Raw genomic sequence first — 23,111 nt, forward strand, 5'->3', positions numbered from 1 at the left:
CAAATCTGAGTAATCATGGCAGTTTGACTTCAACCAATCACGCCTAAATCATTCCTTTAAGTGAAACTAAAGCCTGAAAGTCAGACTCCTCCATCTGTGACTCATTCTACCTGTTTGCTCTGCTGCAGTCGTTCATCCCCAGGGTCTCTGCTCAGGATGTTTTTGCTCCATACGGGGCTCAACATAACGTCAGACCTGACTAAAAACAAATCTTCATGCATGAGGGACAAAACAAAACTCTACTGGCGTTGCTTCTACCATAATAGAGCAGTTATTGTGGGTCACACAGACACAGCTCAGACACAGCTCAGACACTCGCTCATCTTTCCTTTTTTCCAGAGAAGTGAAACTGAGAGTTTTACAGTCGTCATAAAGATAACCTGACTGGGACCTTGTGATTTCCAGTCAGCACATACAGTACGTTGATCCCCTGCTCCGTCGGTTAGCTCTTTTATGTAACACACCACCATTAGTCACCATAGCAGCGTGAATACAACACTGATGTGGCGGGCAAACTCAACCGCCTCAGCTCGCTCTCTCTGTCTGTAAATCACGTTAAATACATAAAAGCTCTATAAATATTTGGATTATCGACTCAGTGCCAGCGTCATTATTTCATCCAGAGGTTGTTCTGAACAGACCGAACAGAATCACATCACAGTTTGTAGTTTGATGGTTTGAGTCGTCTCGTGGGGTCAATGTTCTCTGATTGGATCCTGCATGTGTGTCAGTGCTCCCTGGATGAACTCCTTGGAAAACCAGGATTGTAAGTGTCAGCACTTATGTGGGTCAGACTGTAAAACTTATGCAAACACATGAAGCCCAATCAATTTATTACCTCTGATGTTGCGGTGCTCACTCGACATTAAAGGGCTTCATTGCTTATCACTCTATAGATGAGTATGTGCAGCAGCAGTAAAGGTGAGTTTTTATCTCTGAAGACTTTTGATCTTTCACAGTTCATGTCTGTATTAACCGATCATACAGGTGCTCTGATTTTTCACATAAGTAAAGAGGCAGCAGATGTTGGCGGGACTTTAGGGGAGACAGGGTGGAAAAAAACGTCCAAGAGGGAAAGACACACCTGCAGTGGAACCAAAGTAGCTCACTTTAAAGTCATTAATTTGATCAGTGGTAGATAAAAGTTAAATTAAATTAAATTAGATTAGATTAAATAATAATAATTATAACAATTACAAAAATATATAAAAAAAATGATAATAATAATAATCTTTATTAATCTAGCATTTCTCAAAACAGGATTTAAAAGTGCTTTAGAAATAAGAAACAACCTAAAAGACAATAAAAGAGAAATGTGAAGAAGACAAATAAAAGGAAATAAAACAATATTGGACAATATACAAAAAATAAAAGAAAAAATATTAAAGCAATTAAGAATTAGAATTATAAAATATAAAATATGTAAAAGTGTGAAATAATATTATAAATATTATAAATCCTGCCAGTGACACTGCCTGAAAAAAACCTCTTGATTAAAACACGCTCAGGTGACATCTCCTGCAAAAGCAATAAAATGTCAACTTTATCAATTCTGAGTTATCTCATTCAAAATAACCCACAATGTCATTTAATAATAGATACAACATTTTGCAGAAATAATGAAAAATATCCAAAACTTAGAAGTCTGCTTTTGTTAATTCAACCTATCCTGCTGAAGTCCACATCAGAGCTGAAATGCAACCCTTTCTGACAAACTTAAACTTTTAAAAGAACAAATAAATGATCTGTTATGGTCATGCTGAAATCCTGAAGGTGATCATCTTTTCCATCCCCCTTGTCCCAGAGAAGAACATTTTCTTCTCCTCTTTGTTTTATTAGATTGTAAACTAAAAACCTCGGGTTTCTTGAACCGCAGTAAAGAAGAGATTTCTGGCACATCCTGAACTTCTTTCTAAAACGCATGGAGTGAGACAAAAGAGGTCAAACTCAGTCTCCAGGGAAAAAAACTAAACAAGAAATGAGACATGCTCGTCGGGTTTGGAGAATCTGGATGGTTATCTTCCACTTTGTCAGACTTTCATACACAGAATAAACAATCAACAAATTAAGATAGAGTGACAATAAATATTAGTTCCAGACATGAGACAGTCTGCAGCTGATTTAAATATTGAGTGTAATGTAGATTTTTTTCCTATGTTATTCAGGAGTAATTCTTTGATTGACATGTTTAAATCAACATTTAAATTTTGCAAAGTTTGACCTTTTGTGAAAAGTAAAAAACAGTCAAAAAAGTCTCATTGCTTCATTTTGACTGAAACTCAGATGTCAAATCGTTCAAAGCAAGATAATTAAACCCACTTAAATGGTATTTTAAAACATTAATCTCTAAGTTTGGAGGCTAAACCATGACATGATTATTCAAAGAAGTCATCAGCAGATAAATCAATAAGAAAATAAACAGCTCCGCCTTCTTTCAGGCCTCCAGAAAGACACAGACTCCCGGCTTGGCCTCAGGGTTTAAAGACTTTGTTATGCAATCGACAGAGCAGGTAGATAGTCTTGTTTTATAATAGACAAAGAGTCAATGCTGGGGAAATACCACATCTGATGAAAGCCCCAAAAAATCCCTGAGGCCTGAAAACAACTCAGCTGATCCGGCGGTGAAGGAGGAGTGGAAAGAGTCCTTCACCTTTTTACTGTCGGTTAACCGAAACCAAAACAGGGGACACATATTTCTCCACAAGTGTGTCCTGACACTGTATTCATATCTTACTCATACAATGCACTCAGTGTTTAGCAAAGAGGAAGACAATGGCAGAAGCTATTGTCAGGATTTATTTCCTCCTCTCAGACAGGGTCACACTTTTTACTCCCTGAGTCTCTGGATGGTGATGTGTGGACTGTGGAGTCTGTGTCCACCTCTCCTCTCACTATCAGGCCTCTCTTAAAGGAGACAATCACACAGAGAGGCACTTTGAATGACAATGGTTGAATCAGCAGCAGGGCTGAGGGGACTTCATTGCCATTCATTGCTTCATTAAACAGAGGGTGAATTATACTGCAGAGGGTATAGTTTGTTAATAGGGTGAGAAGTATCTGTACGGGACTTAAGGCTTTTTGATGAGTGTGAACTGCCTGACGACATGGAGGACTTAAAGCTCCTGTGAGGAGATTTAAACTGGTTTAAAAGAGATCCAAATCAACACTAATACATCTTAAAGACACACAAGGGCAAACAAGACTACCAGGAAAAGACTGAAATAAATTCTGATTGTAATTGTGTAATGCCTAAAACTGATGCAAGGGGGTAATGGTCAGGCTAGGTGATTGACAGCACACTGAACCAATATCCTTTCGTTTTAAACAGCAGATACTGACAAAAAAGTGATCATTTTTGCAGTTTATGGAAAGAAGGATGAGATTTTGATGCAGAAAATACTTCCATAGCATGTACAGGACAGGATCAGTAAAGAGATTATGAATGTACACATATTTCAGGGGGACACCAGGAATTAATCTGCAACTATTTGAATAATATATGTTGTAATTTATCCATTTTAAAGCAGTTATTCCTCAATTATCTCTCATCTTGACCTCTCAGATACACTCCTCAGTTGTTGAACTGAATGTTTGAGGATTCCTGACATCTGTTAGAGACTTTACAAACATACTTTTTACTTTGTGACTTAAGATTTGTCATGTTTTTTGTTGTTAAAAGAGCAGAACTTGCTGTATTTATCATTAATGAACATAATTAGCCGGCATGAAAGCGTATTTTTAAGCATTTCTTCAGGAGATCTAAATGTTTCAGGATGTTTAAATGTGCATCTGTGCTCTCTTTGTGACTTTACATCCTGTGTATTTGATGACACTTCTTATAAGAACCTAAGTATGTGAGGAGGAGGACTGTTACTGTAAGTGCCACATGGTGTAGGAGGAGCAACGTGCTGAGAGGGCGAAGGAGGTGTGTGCCTTTGTAGGAACTGTGTGTGTGTGTGCAAGGAAAGGCAAAGAACTTCCCCTAATGCCTAAAGGTGCAGATAACACACACCTTCCTGACTGTTGTGTGTGTGTGTGTGTGACCGTTGGCCTGCAGTGCAGAGTACCTGCAAGATCAGACACTCACTCACTTACACACATGATGCTGCTCTCAGTGCTGCACTTCTGATTTCTTGGAAATGGATTCTTCCTGACTTTTTTGGAAATAGCTCTTTGACTCTTTTTCATTTACTCAGACTTTTTTATTTTTAGTTATCTGAGATATTTTTTGGGTTTTCTGCTGAAAATGGTTCGTTTCGGTCGTTTGACGTCCTGGCGCAGCTGGGACCTGCTGCATGTGGACGCAGCGATTCCTGAGGCGCATGATATGAAGCTGAAGACTACTGACTGTCAGGTGAGACGCTCACTGGAACGCCCAATGAGTTAAACTTAGACTAAAGTAGTCATATCTATTGTTTTTCTGTAGCAGCGGTAACAGGAAGGATTTAGAGGAGCAGATTCAGTCAACCAGAAATGATGTCCTTAATTCAGACGGTTTTGGCTTCATGTTATGACAACTTGAGTTATATAGCACCTCTAGGAACAAAGTGCTCTGACAAACCTGGCAATCCAAAACAAAGCAAGAAACAGCAAGACAGCATGAGTTATATGGATATCAATGCAAAGTTAAAGAATGGGGTCAGAATACAGTTGTGCTCATAAGTTTACATACCCTGGCAGAATTTATGGTTTCTTAGGTAGTTTCTGTTTTCTTTATGATATAAAAAAGAGTAAACAAAGTGGTTTGATAAAAATTTTGCTTCACCCAACCATTAACCAAGAGTGAAAAAAAAGTTTTATTTTCTTATCATTCATATGCTCTGAAAAATGCCCCCCCAAAAAATCATGAATTCTGCCAGGGTATGTAAACTTATGAGCACAACTGTATGTTAAAACACAGCAAAGAGGAGACAAGAGAGAAGAGGATGAGGATGTAAAAGAGGACAATAAAAGCAAAACATTAAAATTAAAAGAAATAAATAAACAGGAACTGAGAGAAATAATAAGAAAATATTGAAAAAATGCAATAAATTAAGTAAAATAATAACAAAATAAAAAGATAACATCACAGAAAATCAAGTTTTTTAAAAATTGGTATAAGAAAATTATTTTCTATTCACATTTTTTGTACAGTTTTTAGTCAGTTTAACCAAACAAACATTGAATTCAGCCTCCATTTTTTAAAAATGTATTTAACATTTTTAGATTAGACTTTAGGTTTCTTTATTTATTGTCTTTACTGACTTGTTATCAAGTACCGGTGTTCCAATCACCACGTCAAATTCCTTGTGTGAACGAGCTCACTTGGCAATTCTTGAATCTTGAATCTTTGTTGTCCTTTTGTATTTATAGCTGAGGTTATTTTTATTTTATTTGTATTTGTATGTCTTATTCTTATGCCTTGTACAAAGAGAGCACAGTTTACCTAAGTCAAATTCCTTGTGTGTTCAAGCATACCTGGCCAATAAAGCTGATTCTGATTCTGATTCTGAATCAAAAGCTTTCCTTTTCTTAACATTAAAGTTAAGTATGGATGTTTTGATTTAGGGTAGTTTAGTTGCATAAAAAAGTTAATTAGTAAAGACAATAACTGTTAGTTTCAGCGTTAACATGTTGCAACTTTTAAATCTATTTAATCTGCATATTAAATTAATGAGCTACTTTAATCTACTATAAAGTGTGAACACCCTCTTTTGTTTTGGTTTCGCTCATCTCATCCATCGGGCCTGCACTGCTCAGAGCAGAGTGGTGTGTGTTTGTGTATTGAGTGAGGTGTGACGCTGGCCCGGGGGGTCCTGTGTTAAGAGCTCTGTTTTGGCCTCTCTCTCTGAATAACAGCCTCAGTTTGTGTCTGGATGATCTGACCTGGAGCAGCCTTGAAACGTGCAGCATGTGATGGAGTCTCTTTTAGTTTCTATTTCCTGGTTGTGCGTATGTGTATGTGTGTGTGTGTATATGTGTGTGTGTCCATGCTCTTCAAAGGAAGGTCAGTGTCACGCTGTTTTCCCATCGTTAATCAACCCACCTGATCAAGGGGAGCTGTTATCACTGGGCTAACATTCAGGCAGTAGCAGGGGCACAGAAATAGAGGAGAGGAGTAGAGCGGAGGGGGGGTTTCTTTACTCTTTCTTTGTCACCACTTACTTTTAATACAATCGCGTCCCGTTTAAAGATTTTCTTCTTTCCAGGCCAAGGTTAACGCCACAAACCTCCCTGATAAGATAACGCTGTGAGGGGACACAAGGCTTGATATCGTTAACCGGACTCCCCCCCATCCTCCTCCCCTGCAGACCCTCTGCGTCAGTTCCCAGAGAGAGAGAAGCTTTGTGAGGAGAGCTCTCTGTGCCCTCTGCTCTGACTGACAGGTTTACACAGGCGGCACAGGGGAAGCCTTGTAAACATAATTAGTTAGGCAGACAGATCCAGAGCAGCGTGGTGTTTACAGAGAGCTGAAGGCAAGTTTCTCTGTTGAAATGTAACCAACACTGGTGAAAATCACCTCTCAGATTAAACATCAAGGCTCAGATCAAGTACTCACCGGGGTTAGTGATTCTGATTGCTTATAGAAAGATACTGAGATAGGATGATTGGTCTGCACCACAGATAACCATTTTAAAGATAGCAAATCTACACATTTGAAAGGTCAGGCTTTGAGTTTGCAAGTATGGGAGTTAACTTCTGATTGATTAATAGCATCACCTTTGCACAGTTATTAGATCTTACAGCTGGAGTTGTTGTGTTCATGCTTATCTCCCTCCCTCCTCCTCCTCCTCCTCATAAGCAGCCTGTTAAAAGTGCTGAAACATGCATCTAAACAAAGGGGATTTCCCGTCCACTTGTTATCAGGGTCTTTATTTTTTCCTTGTTTTGGTCAGCTAGTGTTGCATTGTTCAAAGGTCTCCAGGACAAACAGTGATCTGAGATAGCACAAAGAATAGTGGACTGACTTCAAATAGGAGGGGAGTGACACATCGTTTCAGAACCGCCCTTTAATTCAAAGTATGAGAAGCTGAATTTGTGTTTCTTTGGAAAATGATGACTCCCTCAGAAAGTTGTGAATTCATAAGAAAGAAGCCTGATGAGTTCATGTGTGTCAGAGCCACCTGTTTAGACTGACCCCTAAAGAGCACCACAGGATGTGTGTTGTGTTTAGGCAAGGGAGCTCCCTCCAAGCTGTCACCCCGACTCCACCTCCAAATATTCAGATCAGCCTCCCCTCGCCTCCTTTTTTTTTTTTTATTCTGGCGCCCCGGCCCTGCCTCCTCTTTCCTGCCCGACACAATGAGGCAGGATCCTCCTTGGTTGCTATGACTTCAGCCCAGTGTCTGTATGAAATGCTACCACTCACTGTTTGGACTGCGGGACAGGACAGAGACTCGTCCAGGGTTCAAAGAGACACTGCTGTTGAGCACGGCAGGACGCGACAGACTGACACCGCCGACCCGGACCCTGTCAGCTGGAACGGGACGCTTCAAGATCGAATGAAGTTCAGAGTAGGTCCCTCAATGGAGGACTAACGTGGCGGTTTTAACAGTGAGCTCTTGGACTGATTCAGCATCTTGAGAGTCCTGCAGGAGAGGACGGTGTGGATGTGTGAGAGAGAGGAGGATAGAGGTTGAGAGAGAGAAGCAGCTGGCTCCAGAATGGGCTGCGATCCATGAGTCCGACTGAAGGATTAGGATGGTTTTTGTTACTTTTGACATGCCGCTGGCTTCGATGGTGAGCACTGTTAGCATGGTGGGAAACTGTGGGCTGCTTCCATGCATGTGTGTCTTTTGATTACAGCTTCCTGGCTGCGTCTGCCTGAGATAAACCAGCTTCTTGTTAAAATAATCTTCTTGTTTATTTGCCTTTTTAATCTCTAACCAAACTTTATTCACTTTCAAGTTTTAAAGGCTGAACAACTTATCCAGAATCTCTTAAATATCACCACTTCTTGCCTCAAACCTCAACAAATGTACACGGCACGGTTTGGTTTGTCCAGCAGAGTGTCATCAGTTCACAGGGTCCAAACTTTCCCCTGTGTGTCCCTGGGGTCTGCGCACTTCCTGACACCTGTGTCCTTGACCACTCGGCCCAGAAAAAAGCCCCTAAAAGTCTGCATGCTTGTTTCCTTTTTCACTCTACTTTCTTTTCTACGTTTTTAAAGCCAACATGTCTGTTTGCAGTGAAGTCACTCTCTGCTCCGTGGTGATAAAAGGACTTTGAAAACCTGCAGGACCCCCCACTCAGATTTACTATCCTGTTATGCAACCCCGCGCGGGCCACTTGTATGCCTTTCAGTCCGGTTAAGTGTTTGCACAAAAGGTCTGGGGATGTTCTTCCCTAAAATGGGAACCCGTTTAATGCAGAACAATTTAACCCAAGCTACTCATAACATTTACATTTCACTCTGTTATATACATGCCACACACTTATATACATTTGATAAGTCTTTATCTGCAGCAGAACGGAGACTGTTTATGTCTGGGGCTTGGATGGAGCTGGCCCGGTTTATGCACTTTGTCTCCATTTACTCAAAGCTCGACTATGCACCTGCGTTTTGTCCCTCTGGTTTCTTAGTTTGAGTAGATTATCTTTCACTAAAGGCTTCATAAACAGTCTTTAGGTTATGTAAGAGAGGGGCAGATAAATGTCTGAGGAGAGGACTGGAGGGGCGGACAACTCCTCTCCTCTTTTAGGGAGGTTTGAGTGTCCTCAGATCAATATGGCACTGGAGAGATGCCAGAATCTTGATCAGAGAAAAGTCAGTAGAGTTCTTAGTAAAGATGCAAATACAAGACTGTTTAAAAATTGTTGTTTAACCCTCCTATTATGTTGCGGGTCAAATTGACCCTTTTAAAGTTCAAAAATCCCCCAAAAAGTATTTTTTCGCAATGAAACTTCTTCTGCTTGGCTAAATTAGCGTAAAAATATAAATGAAAATGGCTCATTTCACACATTTGCAACACCCCCTGCATGTTTGTATTACATAGACTGGTTGTGGAGTCAAAGTGGAGGCTAAAGGTGGTCAGAAGTGTCAAATACTAAATGTTTCTTTGCAACTGTGTTCATTAAAACGAGTGAGTTATCCTCATTGAACCATGATCTGTGCAAATTAAAGAACACCATTGCACTAAGTATTGATTTAAATGGTTAGTAATGGAGTTAATAATGAGATTTTAAAAATGTTTATTGGGATTTTTTGGGGTTCTGACACTTTTGGATCATTAAATATGCCTCGGGTCAAGTTGACCCGGGAACATTATTGCTGTCCCTGAGAAACGAACAGAACAGGAGGGTTAAAGTTTATTTATGATTTTTTCCAATACAACAATAATAATTCACAGTGATGACATATAATGATTAATAGAGATATCCCACCACCCCACTCATGATAACATTTAGAGTGAATACAACTTAATATCAGAAGATTAAAATAAAAATAAATCAATAAAAACATTTAAAATAAATAAATAATATGAAGTATAATAAATACATTGAAATAAATACATAAAATAAATAAAGTCAAATAAATTGTTAGGGTTTAAAGTTGTTGTTTTTTAAGCAAACTAGTAAAAAAGTTGTACAAACACTTGATAAAATCTTTCTTTTATCCTAAAGACTAAAAGTTGTGGAGGAGTCTCCTCCTCTACTGTTGCCTTGGAACAGAGATCAGAGGCTAGGTTAGCTATTGTTTGCAAAACAAGCCCCCCCCCACCCACACACACACACACATACACACACACACACACACACACACACATACACACACATATCTCTGACTACGCTGTTGGCTGCCAAATTGTCTCCTTTGCTGCATCAATTCAAAACATTTACAACGTTTTGTTTCAGTGTGACTGGAGATTAGCCCAAAATCATGGGGGGTCTTCTTTGAGCAGTGTTATCATGGATGATATTTCAAAGTATTTCTGATATTTGAGGCTTTAAATTTGAGTTTTATTATCTGTTAGGCTGATTTCAAGATCAATCACAAAACGTTTGAGTCTAAAAAGTGCCCCAAATATTTGAAGATGCCCAATTTCATTCCCAGTATTGAGAAAGATGACATCAAGTTAACTTTTGTGCTCATTCCAAAGTCTGTAACCCTCAAGATTTTCTTCCTTACTTAGTCTAATGATGAAGAAAAGAAGTTAATTTTATGAGCTCAGATGCTTGAACCAGCAAATGTTTCGTCTGGAGGAGTGAACTCATTTGCAAATAGTTGGCGTTTAATACATCCTGGATGGACTTTCATCTTTCAGTTTTAGCTCTTAATAGATGATCAGTCACATGGAGAGTACTTCAGTCAGTGTTTAATTGCTCTGATCTAAATGTTGAGTTTCTGCACAGTCTGAGGATCTTAAACCAAACCCTTGACTTATCTGTGATTCCCAAAAGTCCCAGCACCTTCTGGCAGAGATGTTTTGAAGCCATTGTATGCATCTGTTTGTGTATCTGTGTGTTCATGTTTGGGAGTGTGTGGGGGGTGATCAGTGAAAGAATGTCACAGGAATGGTCGCTCAGTTTCAGCAGCAGCAGCAGTGTCAGTGTCCTGGAATGTCAGTTCCTCATCCTTGTGTTGTGCCGGGGGGTCGCTGGCCTGACTGACTCCCCCAGCAGCAGCAGCAGATTCCTCGCTCTAACGGCAAAAACAACTGCTTCCTCAGATACTGACCTGGCCCCTGTTTGTTTGCTTTGCTGCTTGCTCGTAAAGTGGACAGAGATTGCATGAGTGCGGCTGCTCGCAGGGCCTGCTGACAGGGTGACAATAGCGACAGGGAACAATGGGCAGACTCGGGCCGGCTGTTCTTATGGAACAACCTCGCGCCCGCTCCCTGTGATGTAATGATGCATTCAGAGCGAGGAAGTGGCCGTCCTTCCCTCTCCTGTTTGTGTCTGATCATCAGGACGGCTGTAACGGTCCTGCTGATGTCACCCCTCGGGCAGAATTCCCCTCTGATATCCTGTTTATCCTCAACACGTACATCTCTCCCTTTCCCACATTGTCTCTTTCCCTCCGTCTGACTGGAAACGTCTCTGTTTCCTCTCATGATGATGAAATAAATCCTGCCCGTGTGACTTCTTTCATTTTCTTTTCTTTTAAACTTAACCCTCTTCTCTCTTTCAGGGTCAGGCCCGACGCAGGAAGAACATGACGGAGTTTCTTGGGGAAGCGAATATCCCATCCCCGGACACTCTGAGTCAGATCGGCGGCTCTCTGCCGGGCGTTGGAGCCGGACCGGACAGCTGGAAGAACCGTGCCGCCAGCCGCTTCAGTGGCTTCTTCAGCTCCAACGCAGCTCCCTTTGGCAAGGTAAGGAGGAAGTGGTGCTCTTTCTGATCATGGTGATACAGACATTTCACAATCTGTAGGTTCATGTGTTGCACAGACATGTATTAGAAATAAAAAGATAAAGAAGCAAGCAGAACAGTAGCAGAGCAGCAGTGGGAGGAGGTCAGAAGGCCAGATCCCCCGAGTCCTGATGAGGTAATTTCCCCTTCAACGTCTCCTGACTTGTTGGCTCATGCACTTTCCTCTCAGCGGTGCAGGAAAGGAGGAGGTGGGGAAAAACTCACTCTGTTCCATGAAGGCGGAACAGCTTAAAGGAAGAGATGCACATTTCTGTAAATAGTCTCATTCTATATTTTACAGTTATCTCGTTGGCGAACTTAATCTAGCAGATAACCAGGAAATCTGCCCTCAAGCTTCCTTGTTGGTTAAAATGTGAAACCCCAACGTGTCAAATCTCCTTTATCTTCCTTCAAACAACAGAAACTTATTGTATTCTCATAAAGTTCAATCACACACACACTTCCTTTATATCTCCCTCCTGAGGTCGCACCCTGCAACAGTAGCAGATGTCACACAGAGACAGTATCTGTCAGTCACCTGTCACTGCCTCCTCATCTCTATTCACCCTCACTGCCCCCCCTAACCCCTTCAGGGCCAGAGACCCTGCAGCAGGACCTGGACCTCTTGCACCCTCCATATTGTGTGCATGAACCTCTGTCAGACTCACAGATCTCTGAAAGGAGGGCTTCACTTTATTCCTTAATTTGTTGTACAAGAACGTTAGGTGTCATGATGCGTGAACCTCTGGCCCGTGTCCCCCCTCTGTGCCGTCGCTTTGCCCCCCTACTCTTTCTTCTTCTTTTGTTAAAGTGGTCTCAATGCACAGAGCTCATTTTCATAACTACATCGGGGCTGGCAGGCAGAACAAAGACCTGAATAGAGGGGGCTGTTGGATTTAAGAATTAAGGCGCCAGTAAGGACAGGATTTATATGCTAATGCATGGACGCATGTTTGCTTACAGTTTGAGTGCAACAATAAATCAACACAAAAGGACAGAAATGAACAGTTACCGTCACGTGTCGTCTCGCTGACATGCTGTTCACCTGATTTAAACTAATCAGCGTTGTTTTAATTGAAATTATTCCTGTCTGCTCGCAGGAGGTGGACCGTCTAGAGCAGCTTCAGAGTAAGCTGCACTCCTACACGCTGTTTGGGCTGCCCAAGGTGCCGCGACAGCTCTCCTTCCACCAGGACTCCTGGGAGGAGGAGGAGGAGGAGACCAACCTGGCGCTGGAGGACAGTTGGCAGATGCTGCTGGACAACTCAGAGGTAAAGCATGCACAGAAGCTGGTGTGTTGATGTGAACAAGTCATGTCCCCTGCTTTATTAGGGGGGTGCTGTTTTTTCTGCAAGTCATTGTACCGTAATACACTTCTACCTGACTAGTTCCTGTACGGTTCAAAGCATCTGCAGAGCAGCTGCAGAACACTTAACCCTTGAAACAGCATCTTAGACAGATTCATCATCATTGACTGGAAAATATCAGTTTACACACAGCTGGAGGAATAAAAAGTGAAGGTCCTGTTTGAAGTTTGTGTAAAAACTCAGTCTGAAACCATGTAACTTAGACTCCTCATGGTGCAATGCATAAATAAATAAAACATGTGGTGCAGCTACTATAAACACAGGTCAGAGGTGAATCTCAACTGAAGACCTGAATCAAAAACACTCAAACCAGTTATAATTCAGATTGAACATGTTTAGATTAGGACAAAATAGATTGAAATTTGAGTTAAATATTAAAGGACAATTTCAACTAATTCAGCTTATAGACCTTAAAAATGCTTTTTTGTGCCAAGAGTTTGTGTTGAAACTTTAATTTCATATCTTAAAGATGTTAGAGCTTCTATAGAATTATTAATATTTAACCCTTAAAGACTTAGACCATTTTTGGGGGCGCATGACTCTCCTGAATTTATTTTGAATATGCTGAATGGGACAAATGTGGTATCACTGGAAAGCTGAGAATGTCTGCTGCAACTGAGTTTTTAAAGCTTGTTGATAATATTAGTGTATCAAAAGTTATCAAACATCTAGGTCTTTGAAGGCTACCTTAAACTTCACTCCTTAACTTGTATAAGCTAATATAATATGATGGCATGTTATTAAAAGAGGTAAACTTGATCTTAATGGATTTAAATTTATTTTAAGTTAATTGGAAGTGAAATTAAAACACAGTATGAAATATGTGGTTACTAGAAATGGAGGATCTTACACCAAAAATAAACATAATTTCAGGGTTAGGTGTCCAATAAAGTGAGGTTTTATGCAAATTATAATTACACACTAGATAATATTATTAACCTCCAGTGTTTTGCCAGTTTCCACTTCTCTCTACAAACATTTTAGAATAATAATTGTAAAAAAAATAGCAGATAACCCTCTGATACATTTTCTTTAGCTGTGATTTTAGTTATGTCCTGCTCAAAATGTTGGCTTAATAGATTTGTATTCGCATTGGCTTAAAGGAATAATTCAACCATTTTTACAAACATACTTATTTTATCATATTGGATGTTGGATGAAAGTACCTTACATCCTCACAATCAATCAATCAATCTTTATCTGTACAGCGCACAAATCACAACAAACATCATCTCAAGCAGGTCTAGGGGGTTGGATAGGATCCCAGTGAGCCAGTTCCTCCGGCAGTCTAAGCCTATAGCAGCATAACTAAGAGCTGGTCCAAGCCTGAGCCAGCTCTAACTATAAGCTTTATTAAAAAGGAAAGTTTTAAATTTAAATTACAATTACTACAAACATTTTAGAAACAAATTAATCATTTTTTCATCTTTAATTTGATGCTTTTAAGAGCTATTTTTCCATGTCATATACATTTAATGGAAAAATTAGTAACAAATACATTTAAGTGTGTTATATCTGTACATATAACACTCTACTGTCTGTAACAAACATGCTGATGCAAATTCTAACACCCATCACCCATATTCTGCCCTGTATACAGCTTATCATGCAGAGCAGTATCTCTCCATCACACTGTACATTCTCCTTTAGTGCTGCTGTAAATACTTCTCTTACTGAGAGTTACATCAGCTCTACAGCTGATGGTAAATTCCACACGTGGTTTTCTAATCAGGGCGGTAATGAGAGTTTGTTTCCTTGTTTACAGTTAGATCAAATCACTTTATTGGAGTGCAGTTATCTGCACTGATAATATCATAACTACATTATAATAAGATAAAGGAGAGAAGAATTTAAATGCTTACAATACAAATGCCTCATTGTTAATCAAAAGGTCTTAAAAACAAAAAGCTGCTTTCTTCCAGACATTAACAGACTCAATTCTTTACATACAGTGTACTAAATTAATGCATCACTGTACTCTAAACTCACGAGTCATTCTGGCTGTAATAAGGGAGAAAAATATGGCAATGAATGTGTTGTATATTTAATCATATGATGTTTGTGTGTTTGTTTGCAGACGTTGACAAGGCGACAGTTCCACCAGCAGGAGGCAATATGGGAGCTGCTGCAGACAGAGGCCACATACATCAAGAAGCTCCGAGTTATCACTGATGTAAGTGTACAGAGGCCTGCTGGTGTCCTGCTGACTCAGCCGTATAGATACTGACTACGTAAGAGGAGATAAACACACACAATGAGCTTCTTGTGAAGGTCTAAGAATAGAGACTTCACGACATACAGTATCTGTGTGCTGATAAAACATCTGAGTTTGAACCGCCGTGCTGATAGTCTTCATTAGTCTAAGGGTCAGTTTAGAACTCTTTTTTTTTTTTTGTCCACCCCTTCTGCAGCTGTTCCTGTGTGGGCTGCTGAACCTGCAGGAGAGCGGCCTGCTGACGGAGGTGGAGCCCGCCAAGCTGTTCAGCAACATCCAGGAGATCGTCCGCCTCCACACGTCCCTGTGGAACCAGGTCATGCTGCCGGTCCTGGAGAAGGCCAGGCAGGCGCGGGCGCTGCTCGACCCCACTGACTTCCACAACGGCTTCAAGACGGTCAGTTGTTTGACACTTTGTAAACATATTCCATCTCCAGAAACCGAGAAATCGTGACCCTGCCCACAGCGACTGATGAGACTAAAACATGATGATTATAATGACTGTGCTTAAAGTCCTGGTCCAATCTAAGGAGTTGTTAGAATATGATTCATAAGTTGTCTTGGTTATCTGTAAAGTTAAAAAATATGGAGCTTCTCCTCTGGCATCTAAAATCCACCAAAAGTACCAGGAACTTTGAGGTCAGGAACTACTTTTCAAACTACTTGAGGTTCCTTTAGACGCCTGTTCCACCACAGATTAACTAAAGGGCACCAAGAAAAATGCAAATAAAATCCTCTGCTAATGTTGACTGTGTTTAAATATGATCAGAGGAAATGTGGCGAGGCAATGCAACTTTATTTATACCACACTTCAAATATAAAACCAAATCAAAGCTTTTAATAGGTGAAGAGAAATATCATGCATTTCATGTTGATACCTTAGAAATAAAAACAAAAGTACTGGCTGCAAAATTGAGTACTTAATCAATCAGAAACATTCACAGCTGCAAGCCACGCCCCCTAAGTTCCTGTACTGAATTCCCACCTTGGTTCCTACAAAGGTTCCTGGTCCCTTTAAAGAGTTTCTGCTGCAGAAATGAGTCTTCAGTCAGTGCTGGTTTTAAACTGTAGCAGAGATCTGTGCATTTTCCCTCATGCTGATGTTTATAATTTGTCTAATGCATGTCTGTGTTTCTGTCTGTGTTCAGTTTGGCTCCAGGTTCAAGCCCTATATCCGTTACTGCATGGAGGAGGAGGGCTGCATGGAGTACATGCGCACGGTTCTCAGGGACAACGAGCTCTTCAGGACCTACGTCACGGTCAGTTCTCTCACCAATCATCATATCTTTACACACTCTTTGTAAGTTTGTAATCCAGATTTGTGACTCATGTGTTTGCTTTTGTGTTGTTTGTTCAGTGGGGAGAGACTCACAAGCAGTGTAACCGTCTGAAGCTGGCCGACATGCTGGCGAAGCCTCACCAGAGACTCACCAAGTATCCACTCCTGCTGAAGAGTGTGCTGAAAAAGACAGACGACTCATCGGCACGGGACATCGTCAACAGCATGGTAAGAATTAAGAGTGATAAAAAAACACGCTGCATTTCTCCTTGCTGGATGAGACTTTAAATGTATTTCTGTGTCGTTTCGTCCTGAAGGTGGCAGCAGTCGAAGGTTTCATCAACAGCGTGGACTCTCAGATGCGACAGCGGCAAGAGCAGCAGAAGCTGGCCACCATCTCTGCCCGCATCGACTCGTACGAGGCCGTAGAGGGCAGCAGTGAGGAGGTGGAGAAGGTAAGAGATGATTTATGAAGCTCCAGCGATTTCCTCAACTTTCAACTTCAAGTTAGATTCGTCCTCATGCTTTCATCTCTCCGCCGTCAGATCCTTAAGGAGTACAACCGTTTCGACCTGATGGCTCCCATGAGGGGAACATCACCGGAGGAGACCCGACAGCTGCATCTGGAGGGAGCGCTGAGGATGAAAGAAGGCAAAGACAGTCGGGTAGGTCTGAGTCACAGGAGGAGCTCTTCTTATCTCCAGACTCCACATCTGGTTTCTCACGTTTTCGCTTCAAAGTAGTCCCAGGCTGACATAAAACAGCTGACATGTTTAAGTGTTTCTGTCAGACCTGTGATGAGTTTATTTCCTCTGCAGATGGACGTCCACTGTGTCCTCTTCACTGACCTGCTGCTCATAACAAAGCCGGTTAAACGAGTGGAGAAGGTGAAAATCATCCGACAGCCGCTCCTGATTCACAACGTCGTCTGTAAGGAGCTCAAAGACCCCGGTGAGTCATAACAGGAGGACTGTATTCATCTTTGATTGAGTCTTAAGAAAGTTGCATAAAAGGAAGATAAACTTTGTAGACATAAAACTCTTTTTGAATTTATTGAATGAGAAGTAATGCTGAGTCTTTGTTCTGTTTGTCTCTGCAGGTTCATTCATCCTCATCTACCTCAACGAGTTCAAGAGTGCAGTGGCTGCCTACACTTTCCAAGCCAACAGCGCCTCCCAGGGGCGAAGCTGGATCGATGCAATCTGCAACGTCCAGGTTAGAGACGCAGTTCATTTCTTATTAATGACTTTAAGGTGAATACACTTCAGTGACTGGATCTTGTTGTTGGTAAACCTAACATGGATTTTTTTTATCTCTGCTGCAGAATCAGCTCCAGAGGCTCCGCTCTGAGGAGGACCTCCGACAGCAGAGCAGTCTGAAGAGGTGCACCGGCAGGGAGGAGGAAGAGGAGGAGGAAGACGAGAGCAGCAACTCTGCTGCCAGTTCACCGTGTCTGAGGCACAAAGAGCAGCAGAACTCAAGGTACTACAGCGGACAGTAAAGAGTCTCTCATAGAATGAAAATGCATCCGATTTAAAATGTGATTCAATCATTCAAAAATATTACATAAAGCCAATGAATATAATATATTTTTATTTCTTTGTACATTTTAAAAATCTACAATTAAGAGGCCTTGTTTAAAAATAGTAGATTACCCTCTTACACGTTTTCTTTAGCTGTGATTTTTATTATGTCCTGCTCAAAACATTGGCTTAATAGATTTTTATCTGCAGTGGCTTAAAGGAATAATTCAAACTTTTTTACAAACATACTTATTTTATCATCTTAAATGTTGGAGGAGAGTATCTTGCATCCTCACGGTCATCAATCAATCAATAAATCAATCAATCTTTATTTGTATAGCACCAAATCACAACAAACATTATCTCAAGACGCTTTTACAAACTCAGCAGGTCTAGGGGGTGAGATAGGATCCCAGTGTGTCAGTGCACCAGTTCCCCCGGCAGTCTAAGCCTATAGCAGCATAACTAAGAGCTGGTCCAAGCCTGAGCCAGCTCTAACTATAAGCTTTATCAAAAAGGAAAGTTTCAAGCGTAATCTTAAAGGTAGAGAGGGTGTCTGCCTCCCAGACTCTGACTGGTAGATGATTCCAAAGGAGAGGTGCCTGATAACTGAAGGCTCTACCTCCCATACTACTTTTAGAGACTTTAGGTACAACTGCATGTTGGGAGTGAATAATCTTCGGTTCTGGAAAAGGAATAGTCAGGAACATAACATCTGGGAAAACCACAACTTCTGGTCTTTACAACTTTGAAAGTAAACTAAAAGATAAGTATATATATTGTCCCTTACTTAAGAACTGGCAGCCTTAAATAATATGCATTTCCACCCAAATTTTGGAACTATTGCTAAGGACAAGTGTTCAAAAAGTTAATCAACATTAATACATTTAGTTCTGAATAAAACTGTGAATGCACTTTAAGCATTTAAGAAAGGATAGAGATGGCATGCACATCCAGAACCTGAAGTACTGGGTGCTGGACAAAGACACAAGTCTGCACACCAGAAGCAGACTTATGCACTTTAGAGACTCCTTCTGCACTGAAGTTCAAGAGGTGTTCAACTCTTTTTTCATCTGAAGCTAAAACAGAAATAGTGAATCCTCTCCGTCTTGGAGTGACATAGTTGTACATTTTAGCGTCATTTGAGCAGAATGTAAAAACTTGAAGTTGTTTTTGTCATCTCTGATTAACTGATCAACTCTCTCCTTTCAGCCAATCGGATGGCTCCACTGAGACTCTGTCAGTGATGGACATCGATGAACCTCCCACCCCCAACACGAACACGGAGCAAACCACTAAAACAGACTCTGATGAATCCCCCCCGTCTGAAAGCTCTGAAGTCCAGCAGTCTCACACCTCCAGTCCCCGCAGAGTCCCCTCCAGTGTTTACTCAGAGACGGGGCCTGACGGGGAGGACCTGGACCCCCAGTGTCGCTCCCTCTCCATGGACAGCGCCTACGGGACCCTCTCTCCAGAGTCCCTCCTCAGAGAGCTCCAGCCACAGCGGGGCCAGAGCGAAGGAGAGGAAACTGAGGAAGAGGAGGGAGAAGACGCAGGACTGGAGGAGGCTGAGGAAGAGCAGGAGGAAGAAGAGGAGGAAGAGGAGGATGCAGGCTCTCTGGGTTCTCAGGTATCTGTAGTCCAGTCGTCAAAACCTCGCAGGCGGCCTCACGTTCAGCCTCGAGTGCACTGCCTCCAGAGGCTGTCGTCTATGACTCTATCCCGCTCTGAGGACAACCTGCTGCAGCGCCTCTACGGCAGAACCCCGGCCTCCCACAAACACTCACTCAGCGATGAGACCCAGGTCCAATCAGAGGGCAGGGACAAGGACACATCAACTCTTGCACACAGTAAAAGCATGTCCGAGCTCAGTCAGAACTGCCTGGAGCTGTTTACAAGCGACATCGATCAGTCTGACGACAGCCTGAGCGTCAGCCTGCCCTCTGACAAACTGTGTGCCACGCTGAAGAGGGCGGAGGCCAGGCAGGGCCCCAAGGTGGCTGCAGGACCATCTGAGAGCAACACCAGCTCGGACGGGGAGACGGCTCCATCTGGTGGCGTGGAGAGGAAAAGCGAGTCGACAGCAGCTGGTGATTCAGGGGAAACGTCACCAAAGAAGAGGAAGTCACCGGCTCAGCAGCACAAGAAACTAACGCTAGCTCAGCTCTACAGGATACGCACCACTCTGGTCCTCAACTCCACCCTCACTGCATCGTAAGTCAGACCCTCAGTACTTGAGTTTACAACTTTTAGAGGAATAGTTTGAGCACAAAATGATGAGATCTTTGTCATGTCTAGTAGCGAAAACTAGCCTGGCACAGTCAAAAGGAGACTAAATCAACCTACCAGCACCTTTAAAGCTCACTATTTCACATGCTGCTCGTTTATGAAGGACTCCAGAGAGTAACCACACCCAGCCAAGATGCAGCCTAGCATAAAACTTGTGAATTGACTTGCTAATGTCAGAGTTTTAGAGATGCTGTTTGTGGATTTTCTCACCTTTTGACAGAGCAAAGCTAGTTATTTCTATTTCATACTTCACATTAGTGGATGCAGCTACTTTGGTGTCATTAGATGGTTAATGAACACTCGTTTTCAGGCCTAAATAAGCACATAGGATATTACCTTTAGCTTTTTGGAACTTGAAGTAGTTTCTTTTGGATGACATGCTAGGTAATGCTGACTCAGCCTAACTTTCAGTCGAATTAGGGCTGGCCTTTAGCCCCCTAGCTAACAGCTACAATTGACCCACCTTTCAGTCAAGTCATCCAAACTGTTAATGCTTCATTATGCAACATTTGCATCCTTTATATCACCCAGCATGCAGTGTGTTCAAATTAAGAAATGGGCTATGAACATGTTTGTTTCAGCCCTAAAGATGAGCATAGTAACATGGATGTTAATGGGACTTCCTGGGCCTTTGAAGCCAGCCTCTAGTGGACACTGAAGGAACTGCAGTTTCCAACACTTCTGCATTAGCTTCATATTCCAATACCACTTGGCATGACCTGCTTTATTGTCTTTATTGTCTCAATTTATGAATGAGACACCTACTAGAAATGAAGACCATAAACGTATAGCTAAATGTTTTTACCAAGGTAACCAATCATGTGATAGAGATGCTCTGCGTCTCATTTGGTTTCACATAGTCTTGTTTCTTCTTGCAATCAGTGTGGTTGGCTCTTGGTCTTTACAAAGAATGCTGGTTTAAGCCACTCCCATATTTGTTTCCTTTCTGAACCAATCTACTAAGCTAAGCTAACCTCTGTAGCCTTGTATTTAGCTAACCATTGGAGAGTGGAAAGAAGTGTATTTCCCACAATGTTCCAATCCTGTTGCATTCATCACTTTGTCATTTACTCTTAGACATGTGTATACTAATGTTTTGTCTCTTCTTCTTGCAGGGAGGTATAATGACCACTCCTCCAGCTCCAGCTGTTGGTGGAAATAAGGATCAACACTTTTTTTTTGCTTCAAAAGGACTGAATTTGTTGAGACACAGATGCACTCTCTCTCTTGCTGCCCTCTCCCTTCTTTGTTGCTTTTTTTGGACACTGATCGAACAACTTCTGCATTTGAACAATAACAATCCTGTTTTTGCTGTTGCATTGGTTTCCTGATTATTATTATTATTTTTGGGGGGATTGGAGGGGAGAGGCAGAGAGACACATTAACTGCTTGCACTTTGCAACGGAAGTAGCATTAACCGGGGACGATATCTGGAGCTGAACCCTGCAACTTCTTCAACTCCAAAAGAGGGACACTAAGACTTGAAAAAAACGCTCTCTTACATGTGGCTAAAAAAAAACGAGAAACACAGCACCTGGGACGTCCTCCTGATATTTGTACTACCCCTGGTTTGCTTAAAGGAAAGATTAAAAAAAATTGCACAGTTATCTATGTTAAGTAGAAGAAATCACTAAAAGGAGTGAATCTACATTTACAGTCACATTGAATTTGAGTTAATTATTTGTTTATGTCTGGTTGTGTACAGATGTATGTGTGTGAGTGTGTGTGTGTGTGTGTGTGAGTATTTGAATGAATGACAAACAGTCCTTGATTCCTGACTGAACCAAAACTGATTTACCATCTCCTGTGAGCATGCTAACTCACCCAAAGAGAAGACTTGAGTAGCCGATAGATTCCCAAGAAAAGTGCACCCAAAGACCCGGACAGACTTCCTGATTTACTGTTGAACTAACGCTGTAAGACATGTGGAGCTAATATCAAAATAATGACTGAAAAATAGTTGACTATGGTTTGTTTTTGATGATTCCCCTGCACTACCTTCACCATGCCACGAGTGTGTTTTCACTCCTGAGGCCTAAATAGATCAAAACCACACGCACAAGTGCATGAGGGAAAAACAACACACACACAAAAAAGAGAAGTCCACCTTGCATGTGTTGAACCCTTTGTCCTCTTACACATTTCATTTCTGGTGTTTCTTTGTGACGGTGACACTAATGAGAGCTTGATCAAAAAGATTTGGGTTGATATTTTTTACTGAGTGAATCTGCAGAGCTGCTTTTCCAGGAGATTTAACATTCACATTTTTCAGTTCAGTGATTTCCTCTTCCAACATTGCCCCAACCGAACAGGTTAACTCTGTTTACTTTAGGGTTCTTTTCTTGTTTATGTGTCATATTTATTATGCCTGCTATGTTTTATATATAAGATATTGTTTATATTATTTGCTTAAATGATTTGTAAATTCTTTTTTTTTGTTGATGTAGTCTTAATAATTTGCCAGGCATGAATGTGCTATGAACCAAAATCATGTGTTTCCTCTTTCAGGAATGACTTTAAAGTGTCTTACAGAAATAAAAAGGCTGAAATACTGAAATACAATCCCTCTCCTGATGCTTTTATTCATCCTAATGGAGTGACGTGAGGAGACTTTGAATGAGGAAAGATCCTACTCAACTAGAGTTACTTTGATGTCTTTTAAGTAGAAGTAAAAAGATTCGTTTGATATTAAGATTTGTTACCTACTCATCTGATTTTCCAAACACACCTGCCCTGATGTATTGACATTTATTTATTTGGATCCCAATTGCAAATTCAACAATCCACACAAATTACATAAGTAAAAACCCAAGGCAAAATTGGATCAACATATGATGACAAAAATAACACACGATAAGCAAGATACAAAACAAAGAAGAGCACAATTCACCTATTATAAACTATACAAGTAATCACTCAAGTGCCTTGAGTAAATTCCTCCAAACCATTAAAACCCAGATATGATAAAAATTAAAGTAACTGTTTCTACATAAAAGTTTATACTTAGACCAAACAATGAAAACTACAGCTACTACTGCAACTACTATTACTACAACTACTGCTGCTACTACTTCAACTTCTTCCACTGCTACTACTGCTACTTC

The 23,111-nt window shown here is 41.2% G+C and overlaps 1 protein-coding gene across 3 annotated transcripts in view; it reads left to right on the plus strand.

Moving 5' to 3' along the window:
• Window positions 1-22,569, plus strand: part of plekhg5b (pleckstrin homology domain containing, family G (with RhoGef domain) member 5b) — a 104,305-nt gene extending 81,736 nt beyond the window's left edge. For 2 of the 3 annotated variants that reach the window (XM_034696229.1, XM_034696231.1), the window contains 13 exons: window positions 11,111-11,296; window positions 12,435-12,605; window positions 14,779-14,874; window positions 15,113-15,313; window positions 16,065-16,175; window positions 16,274-16,423; window positions 16,513-16,650; window positions 16,741-16,860; window positions 17,014-17,146; window positions 17,295-17,410; window positions 17,520-17,677; window positions 18,931-19,932; window positions 21,123-22,569. In XM_034696229.1, coding sequence (XP_034552120.1) covers window positions 11,111-11,296; window positions 12,435-12,605; window positions 14,779-14,874; window positions 15,113-15,313; window positions 16,065-16,175; window positions 16,274-16,423; window positions 16,513-16,650; window positions 16,741-16,860; window positions 17,014-17,146; window positions 17,295-17,410; window positions 17,520-17,677; window positions 18,931-19,932; window positions 21,123-21,132 — 2,592 coding nt within the window. In that variant the 3' untranslated portion in view covers window positions 21,133-22,569. Of the gene's footprint in view, window positions 1-11,110; window positions 11,297-12,434; window positions 12,606-14,778; window positions 14,875-15,112; window positions 15,314-16,064; window positions 16,176-16,273; window positions 16,424-16,512; window positions 16,651-16,740; window positions 16,861-17,013; window positions 17,147-17,294; window positions 17,411-17,519; window positions 17,678-18,930; window positions 19,937-21,122 lie in introns of those variants that run through there. The other variant, XM_034696230.1, reaches the window with a different exon arrangement.
• Window positions 22,570-23,111: the final 542 nt, after the last annotated feature.

The sequence above is a fragment of the Notolabrus celidotus genome, chromosome 11 (genome assembly GCF_009762535.1).
Source record: "Notolabrus celidotus isolate fNotCel1 chromosome 11, fNotCel1.pri, whole genome shotgun sequence".
Classification (NCBI taxonomy): Eukaryota; Metazoa; Chordata; class Actinopteri; order Labriformes; family Labridae; genus Notolabrus; species Notolabrus celidotus.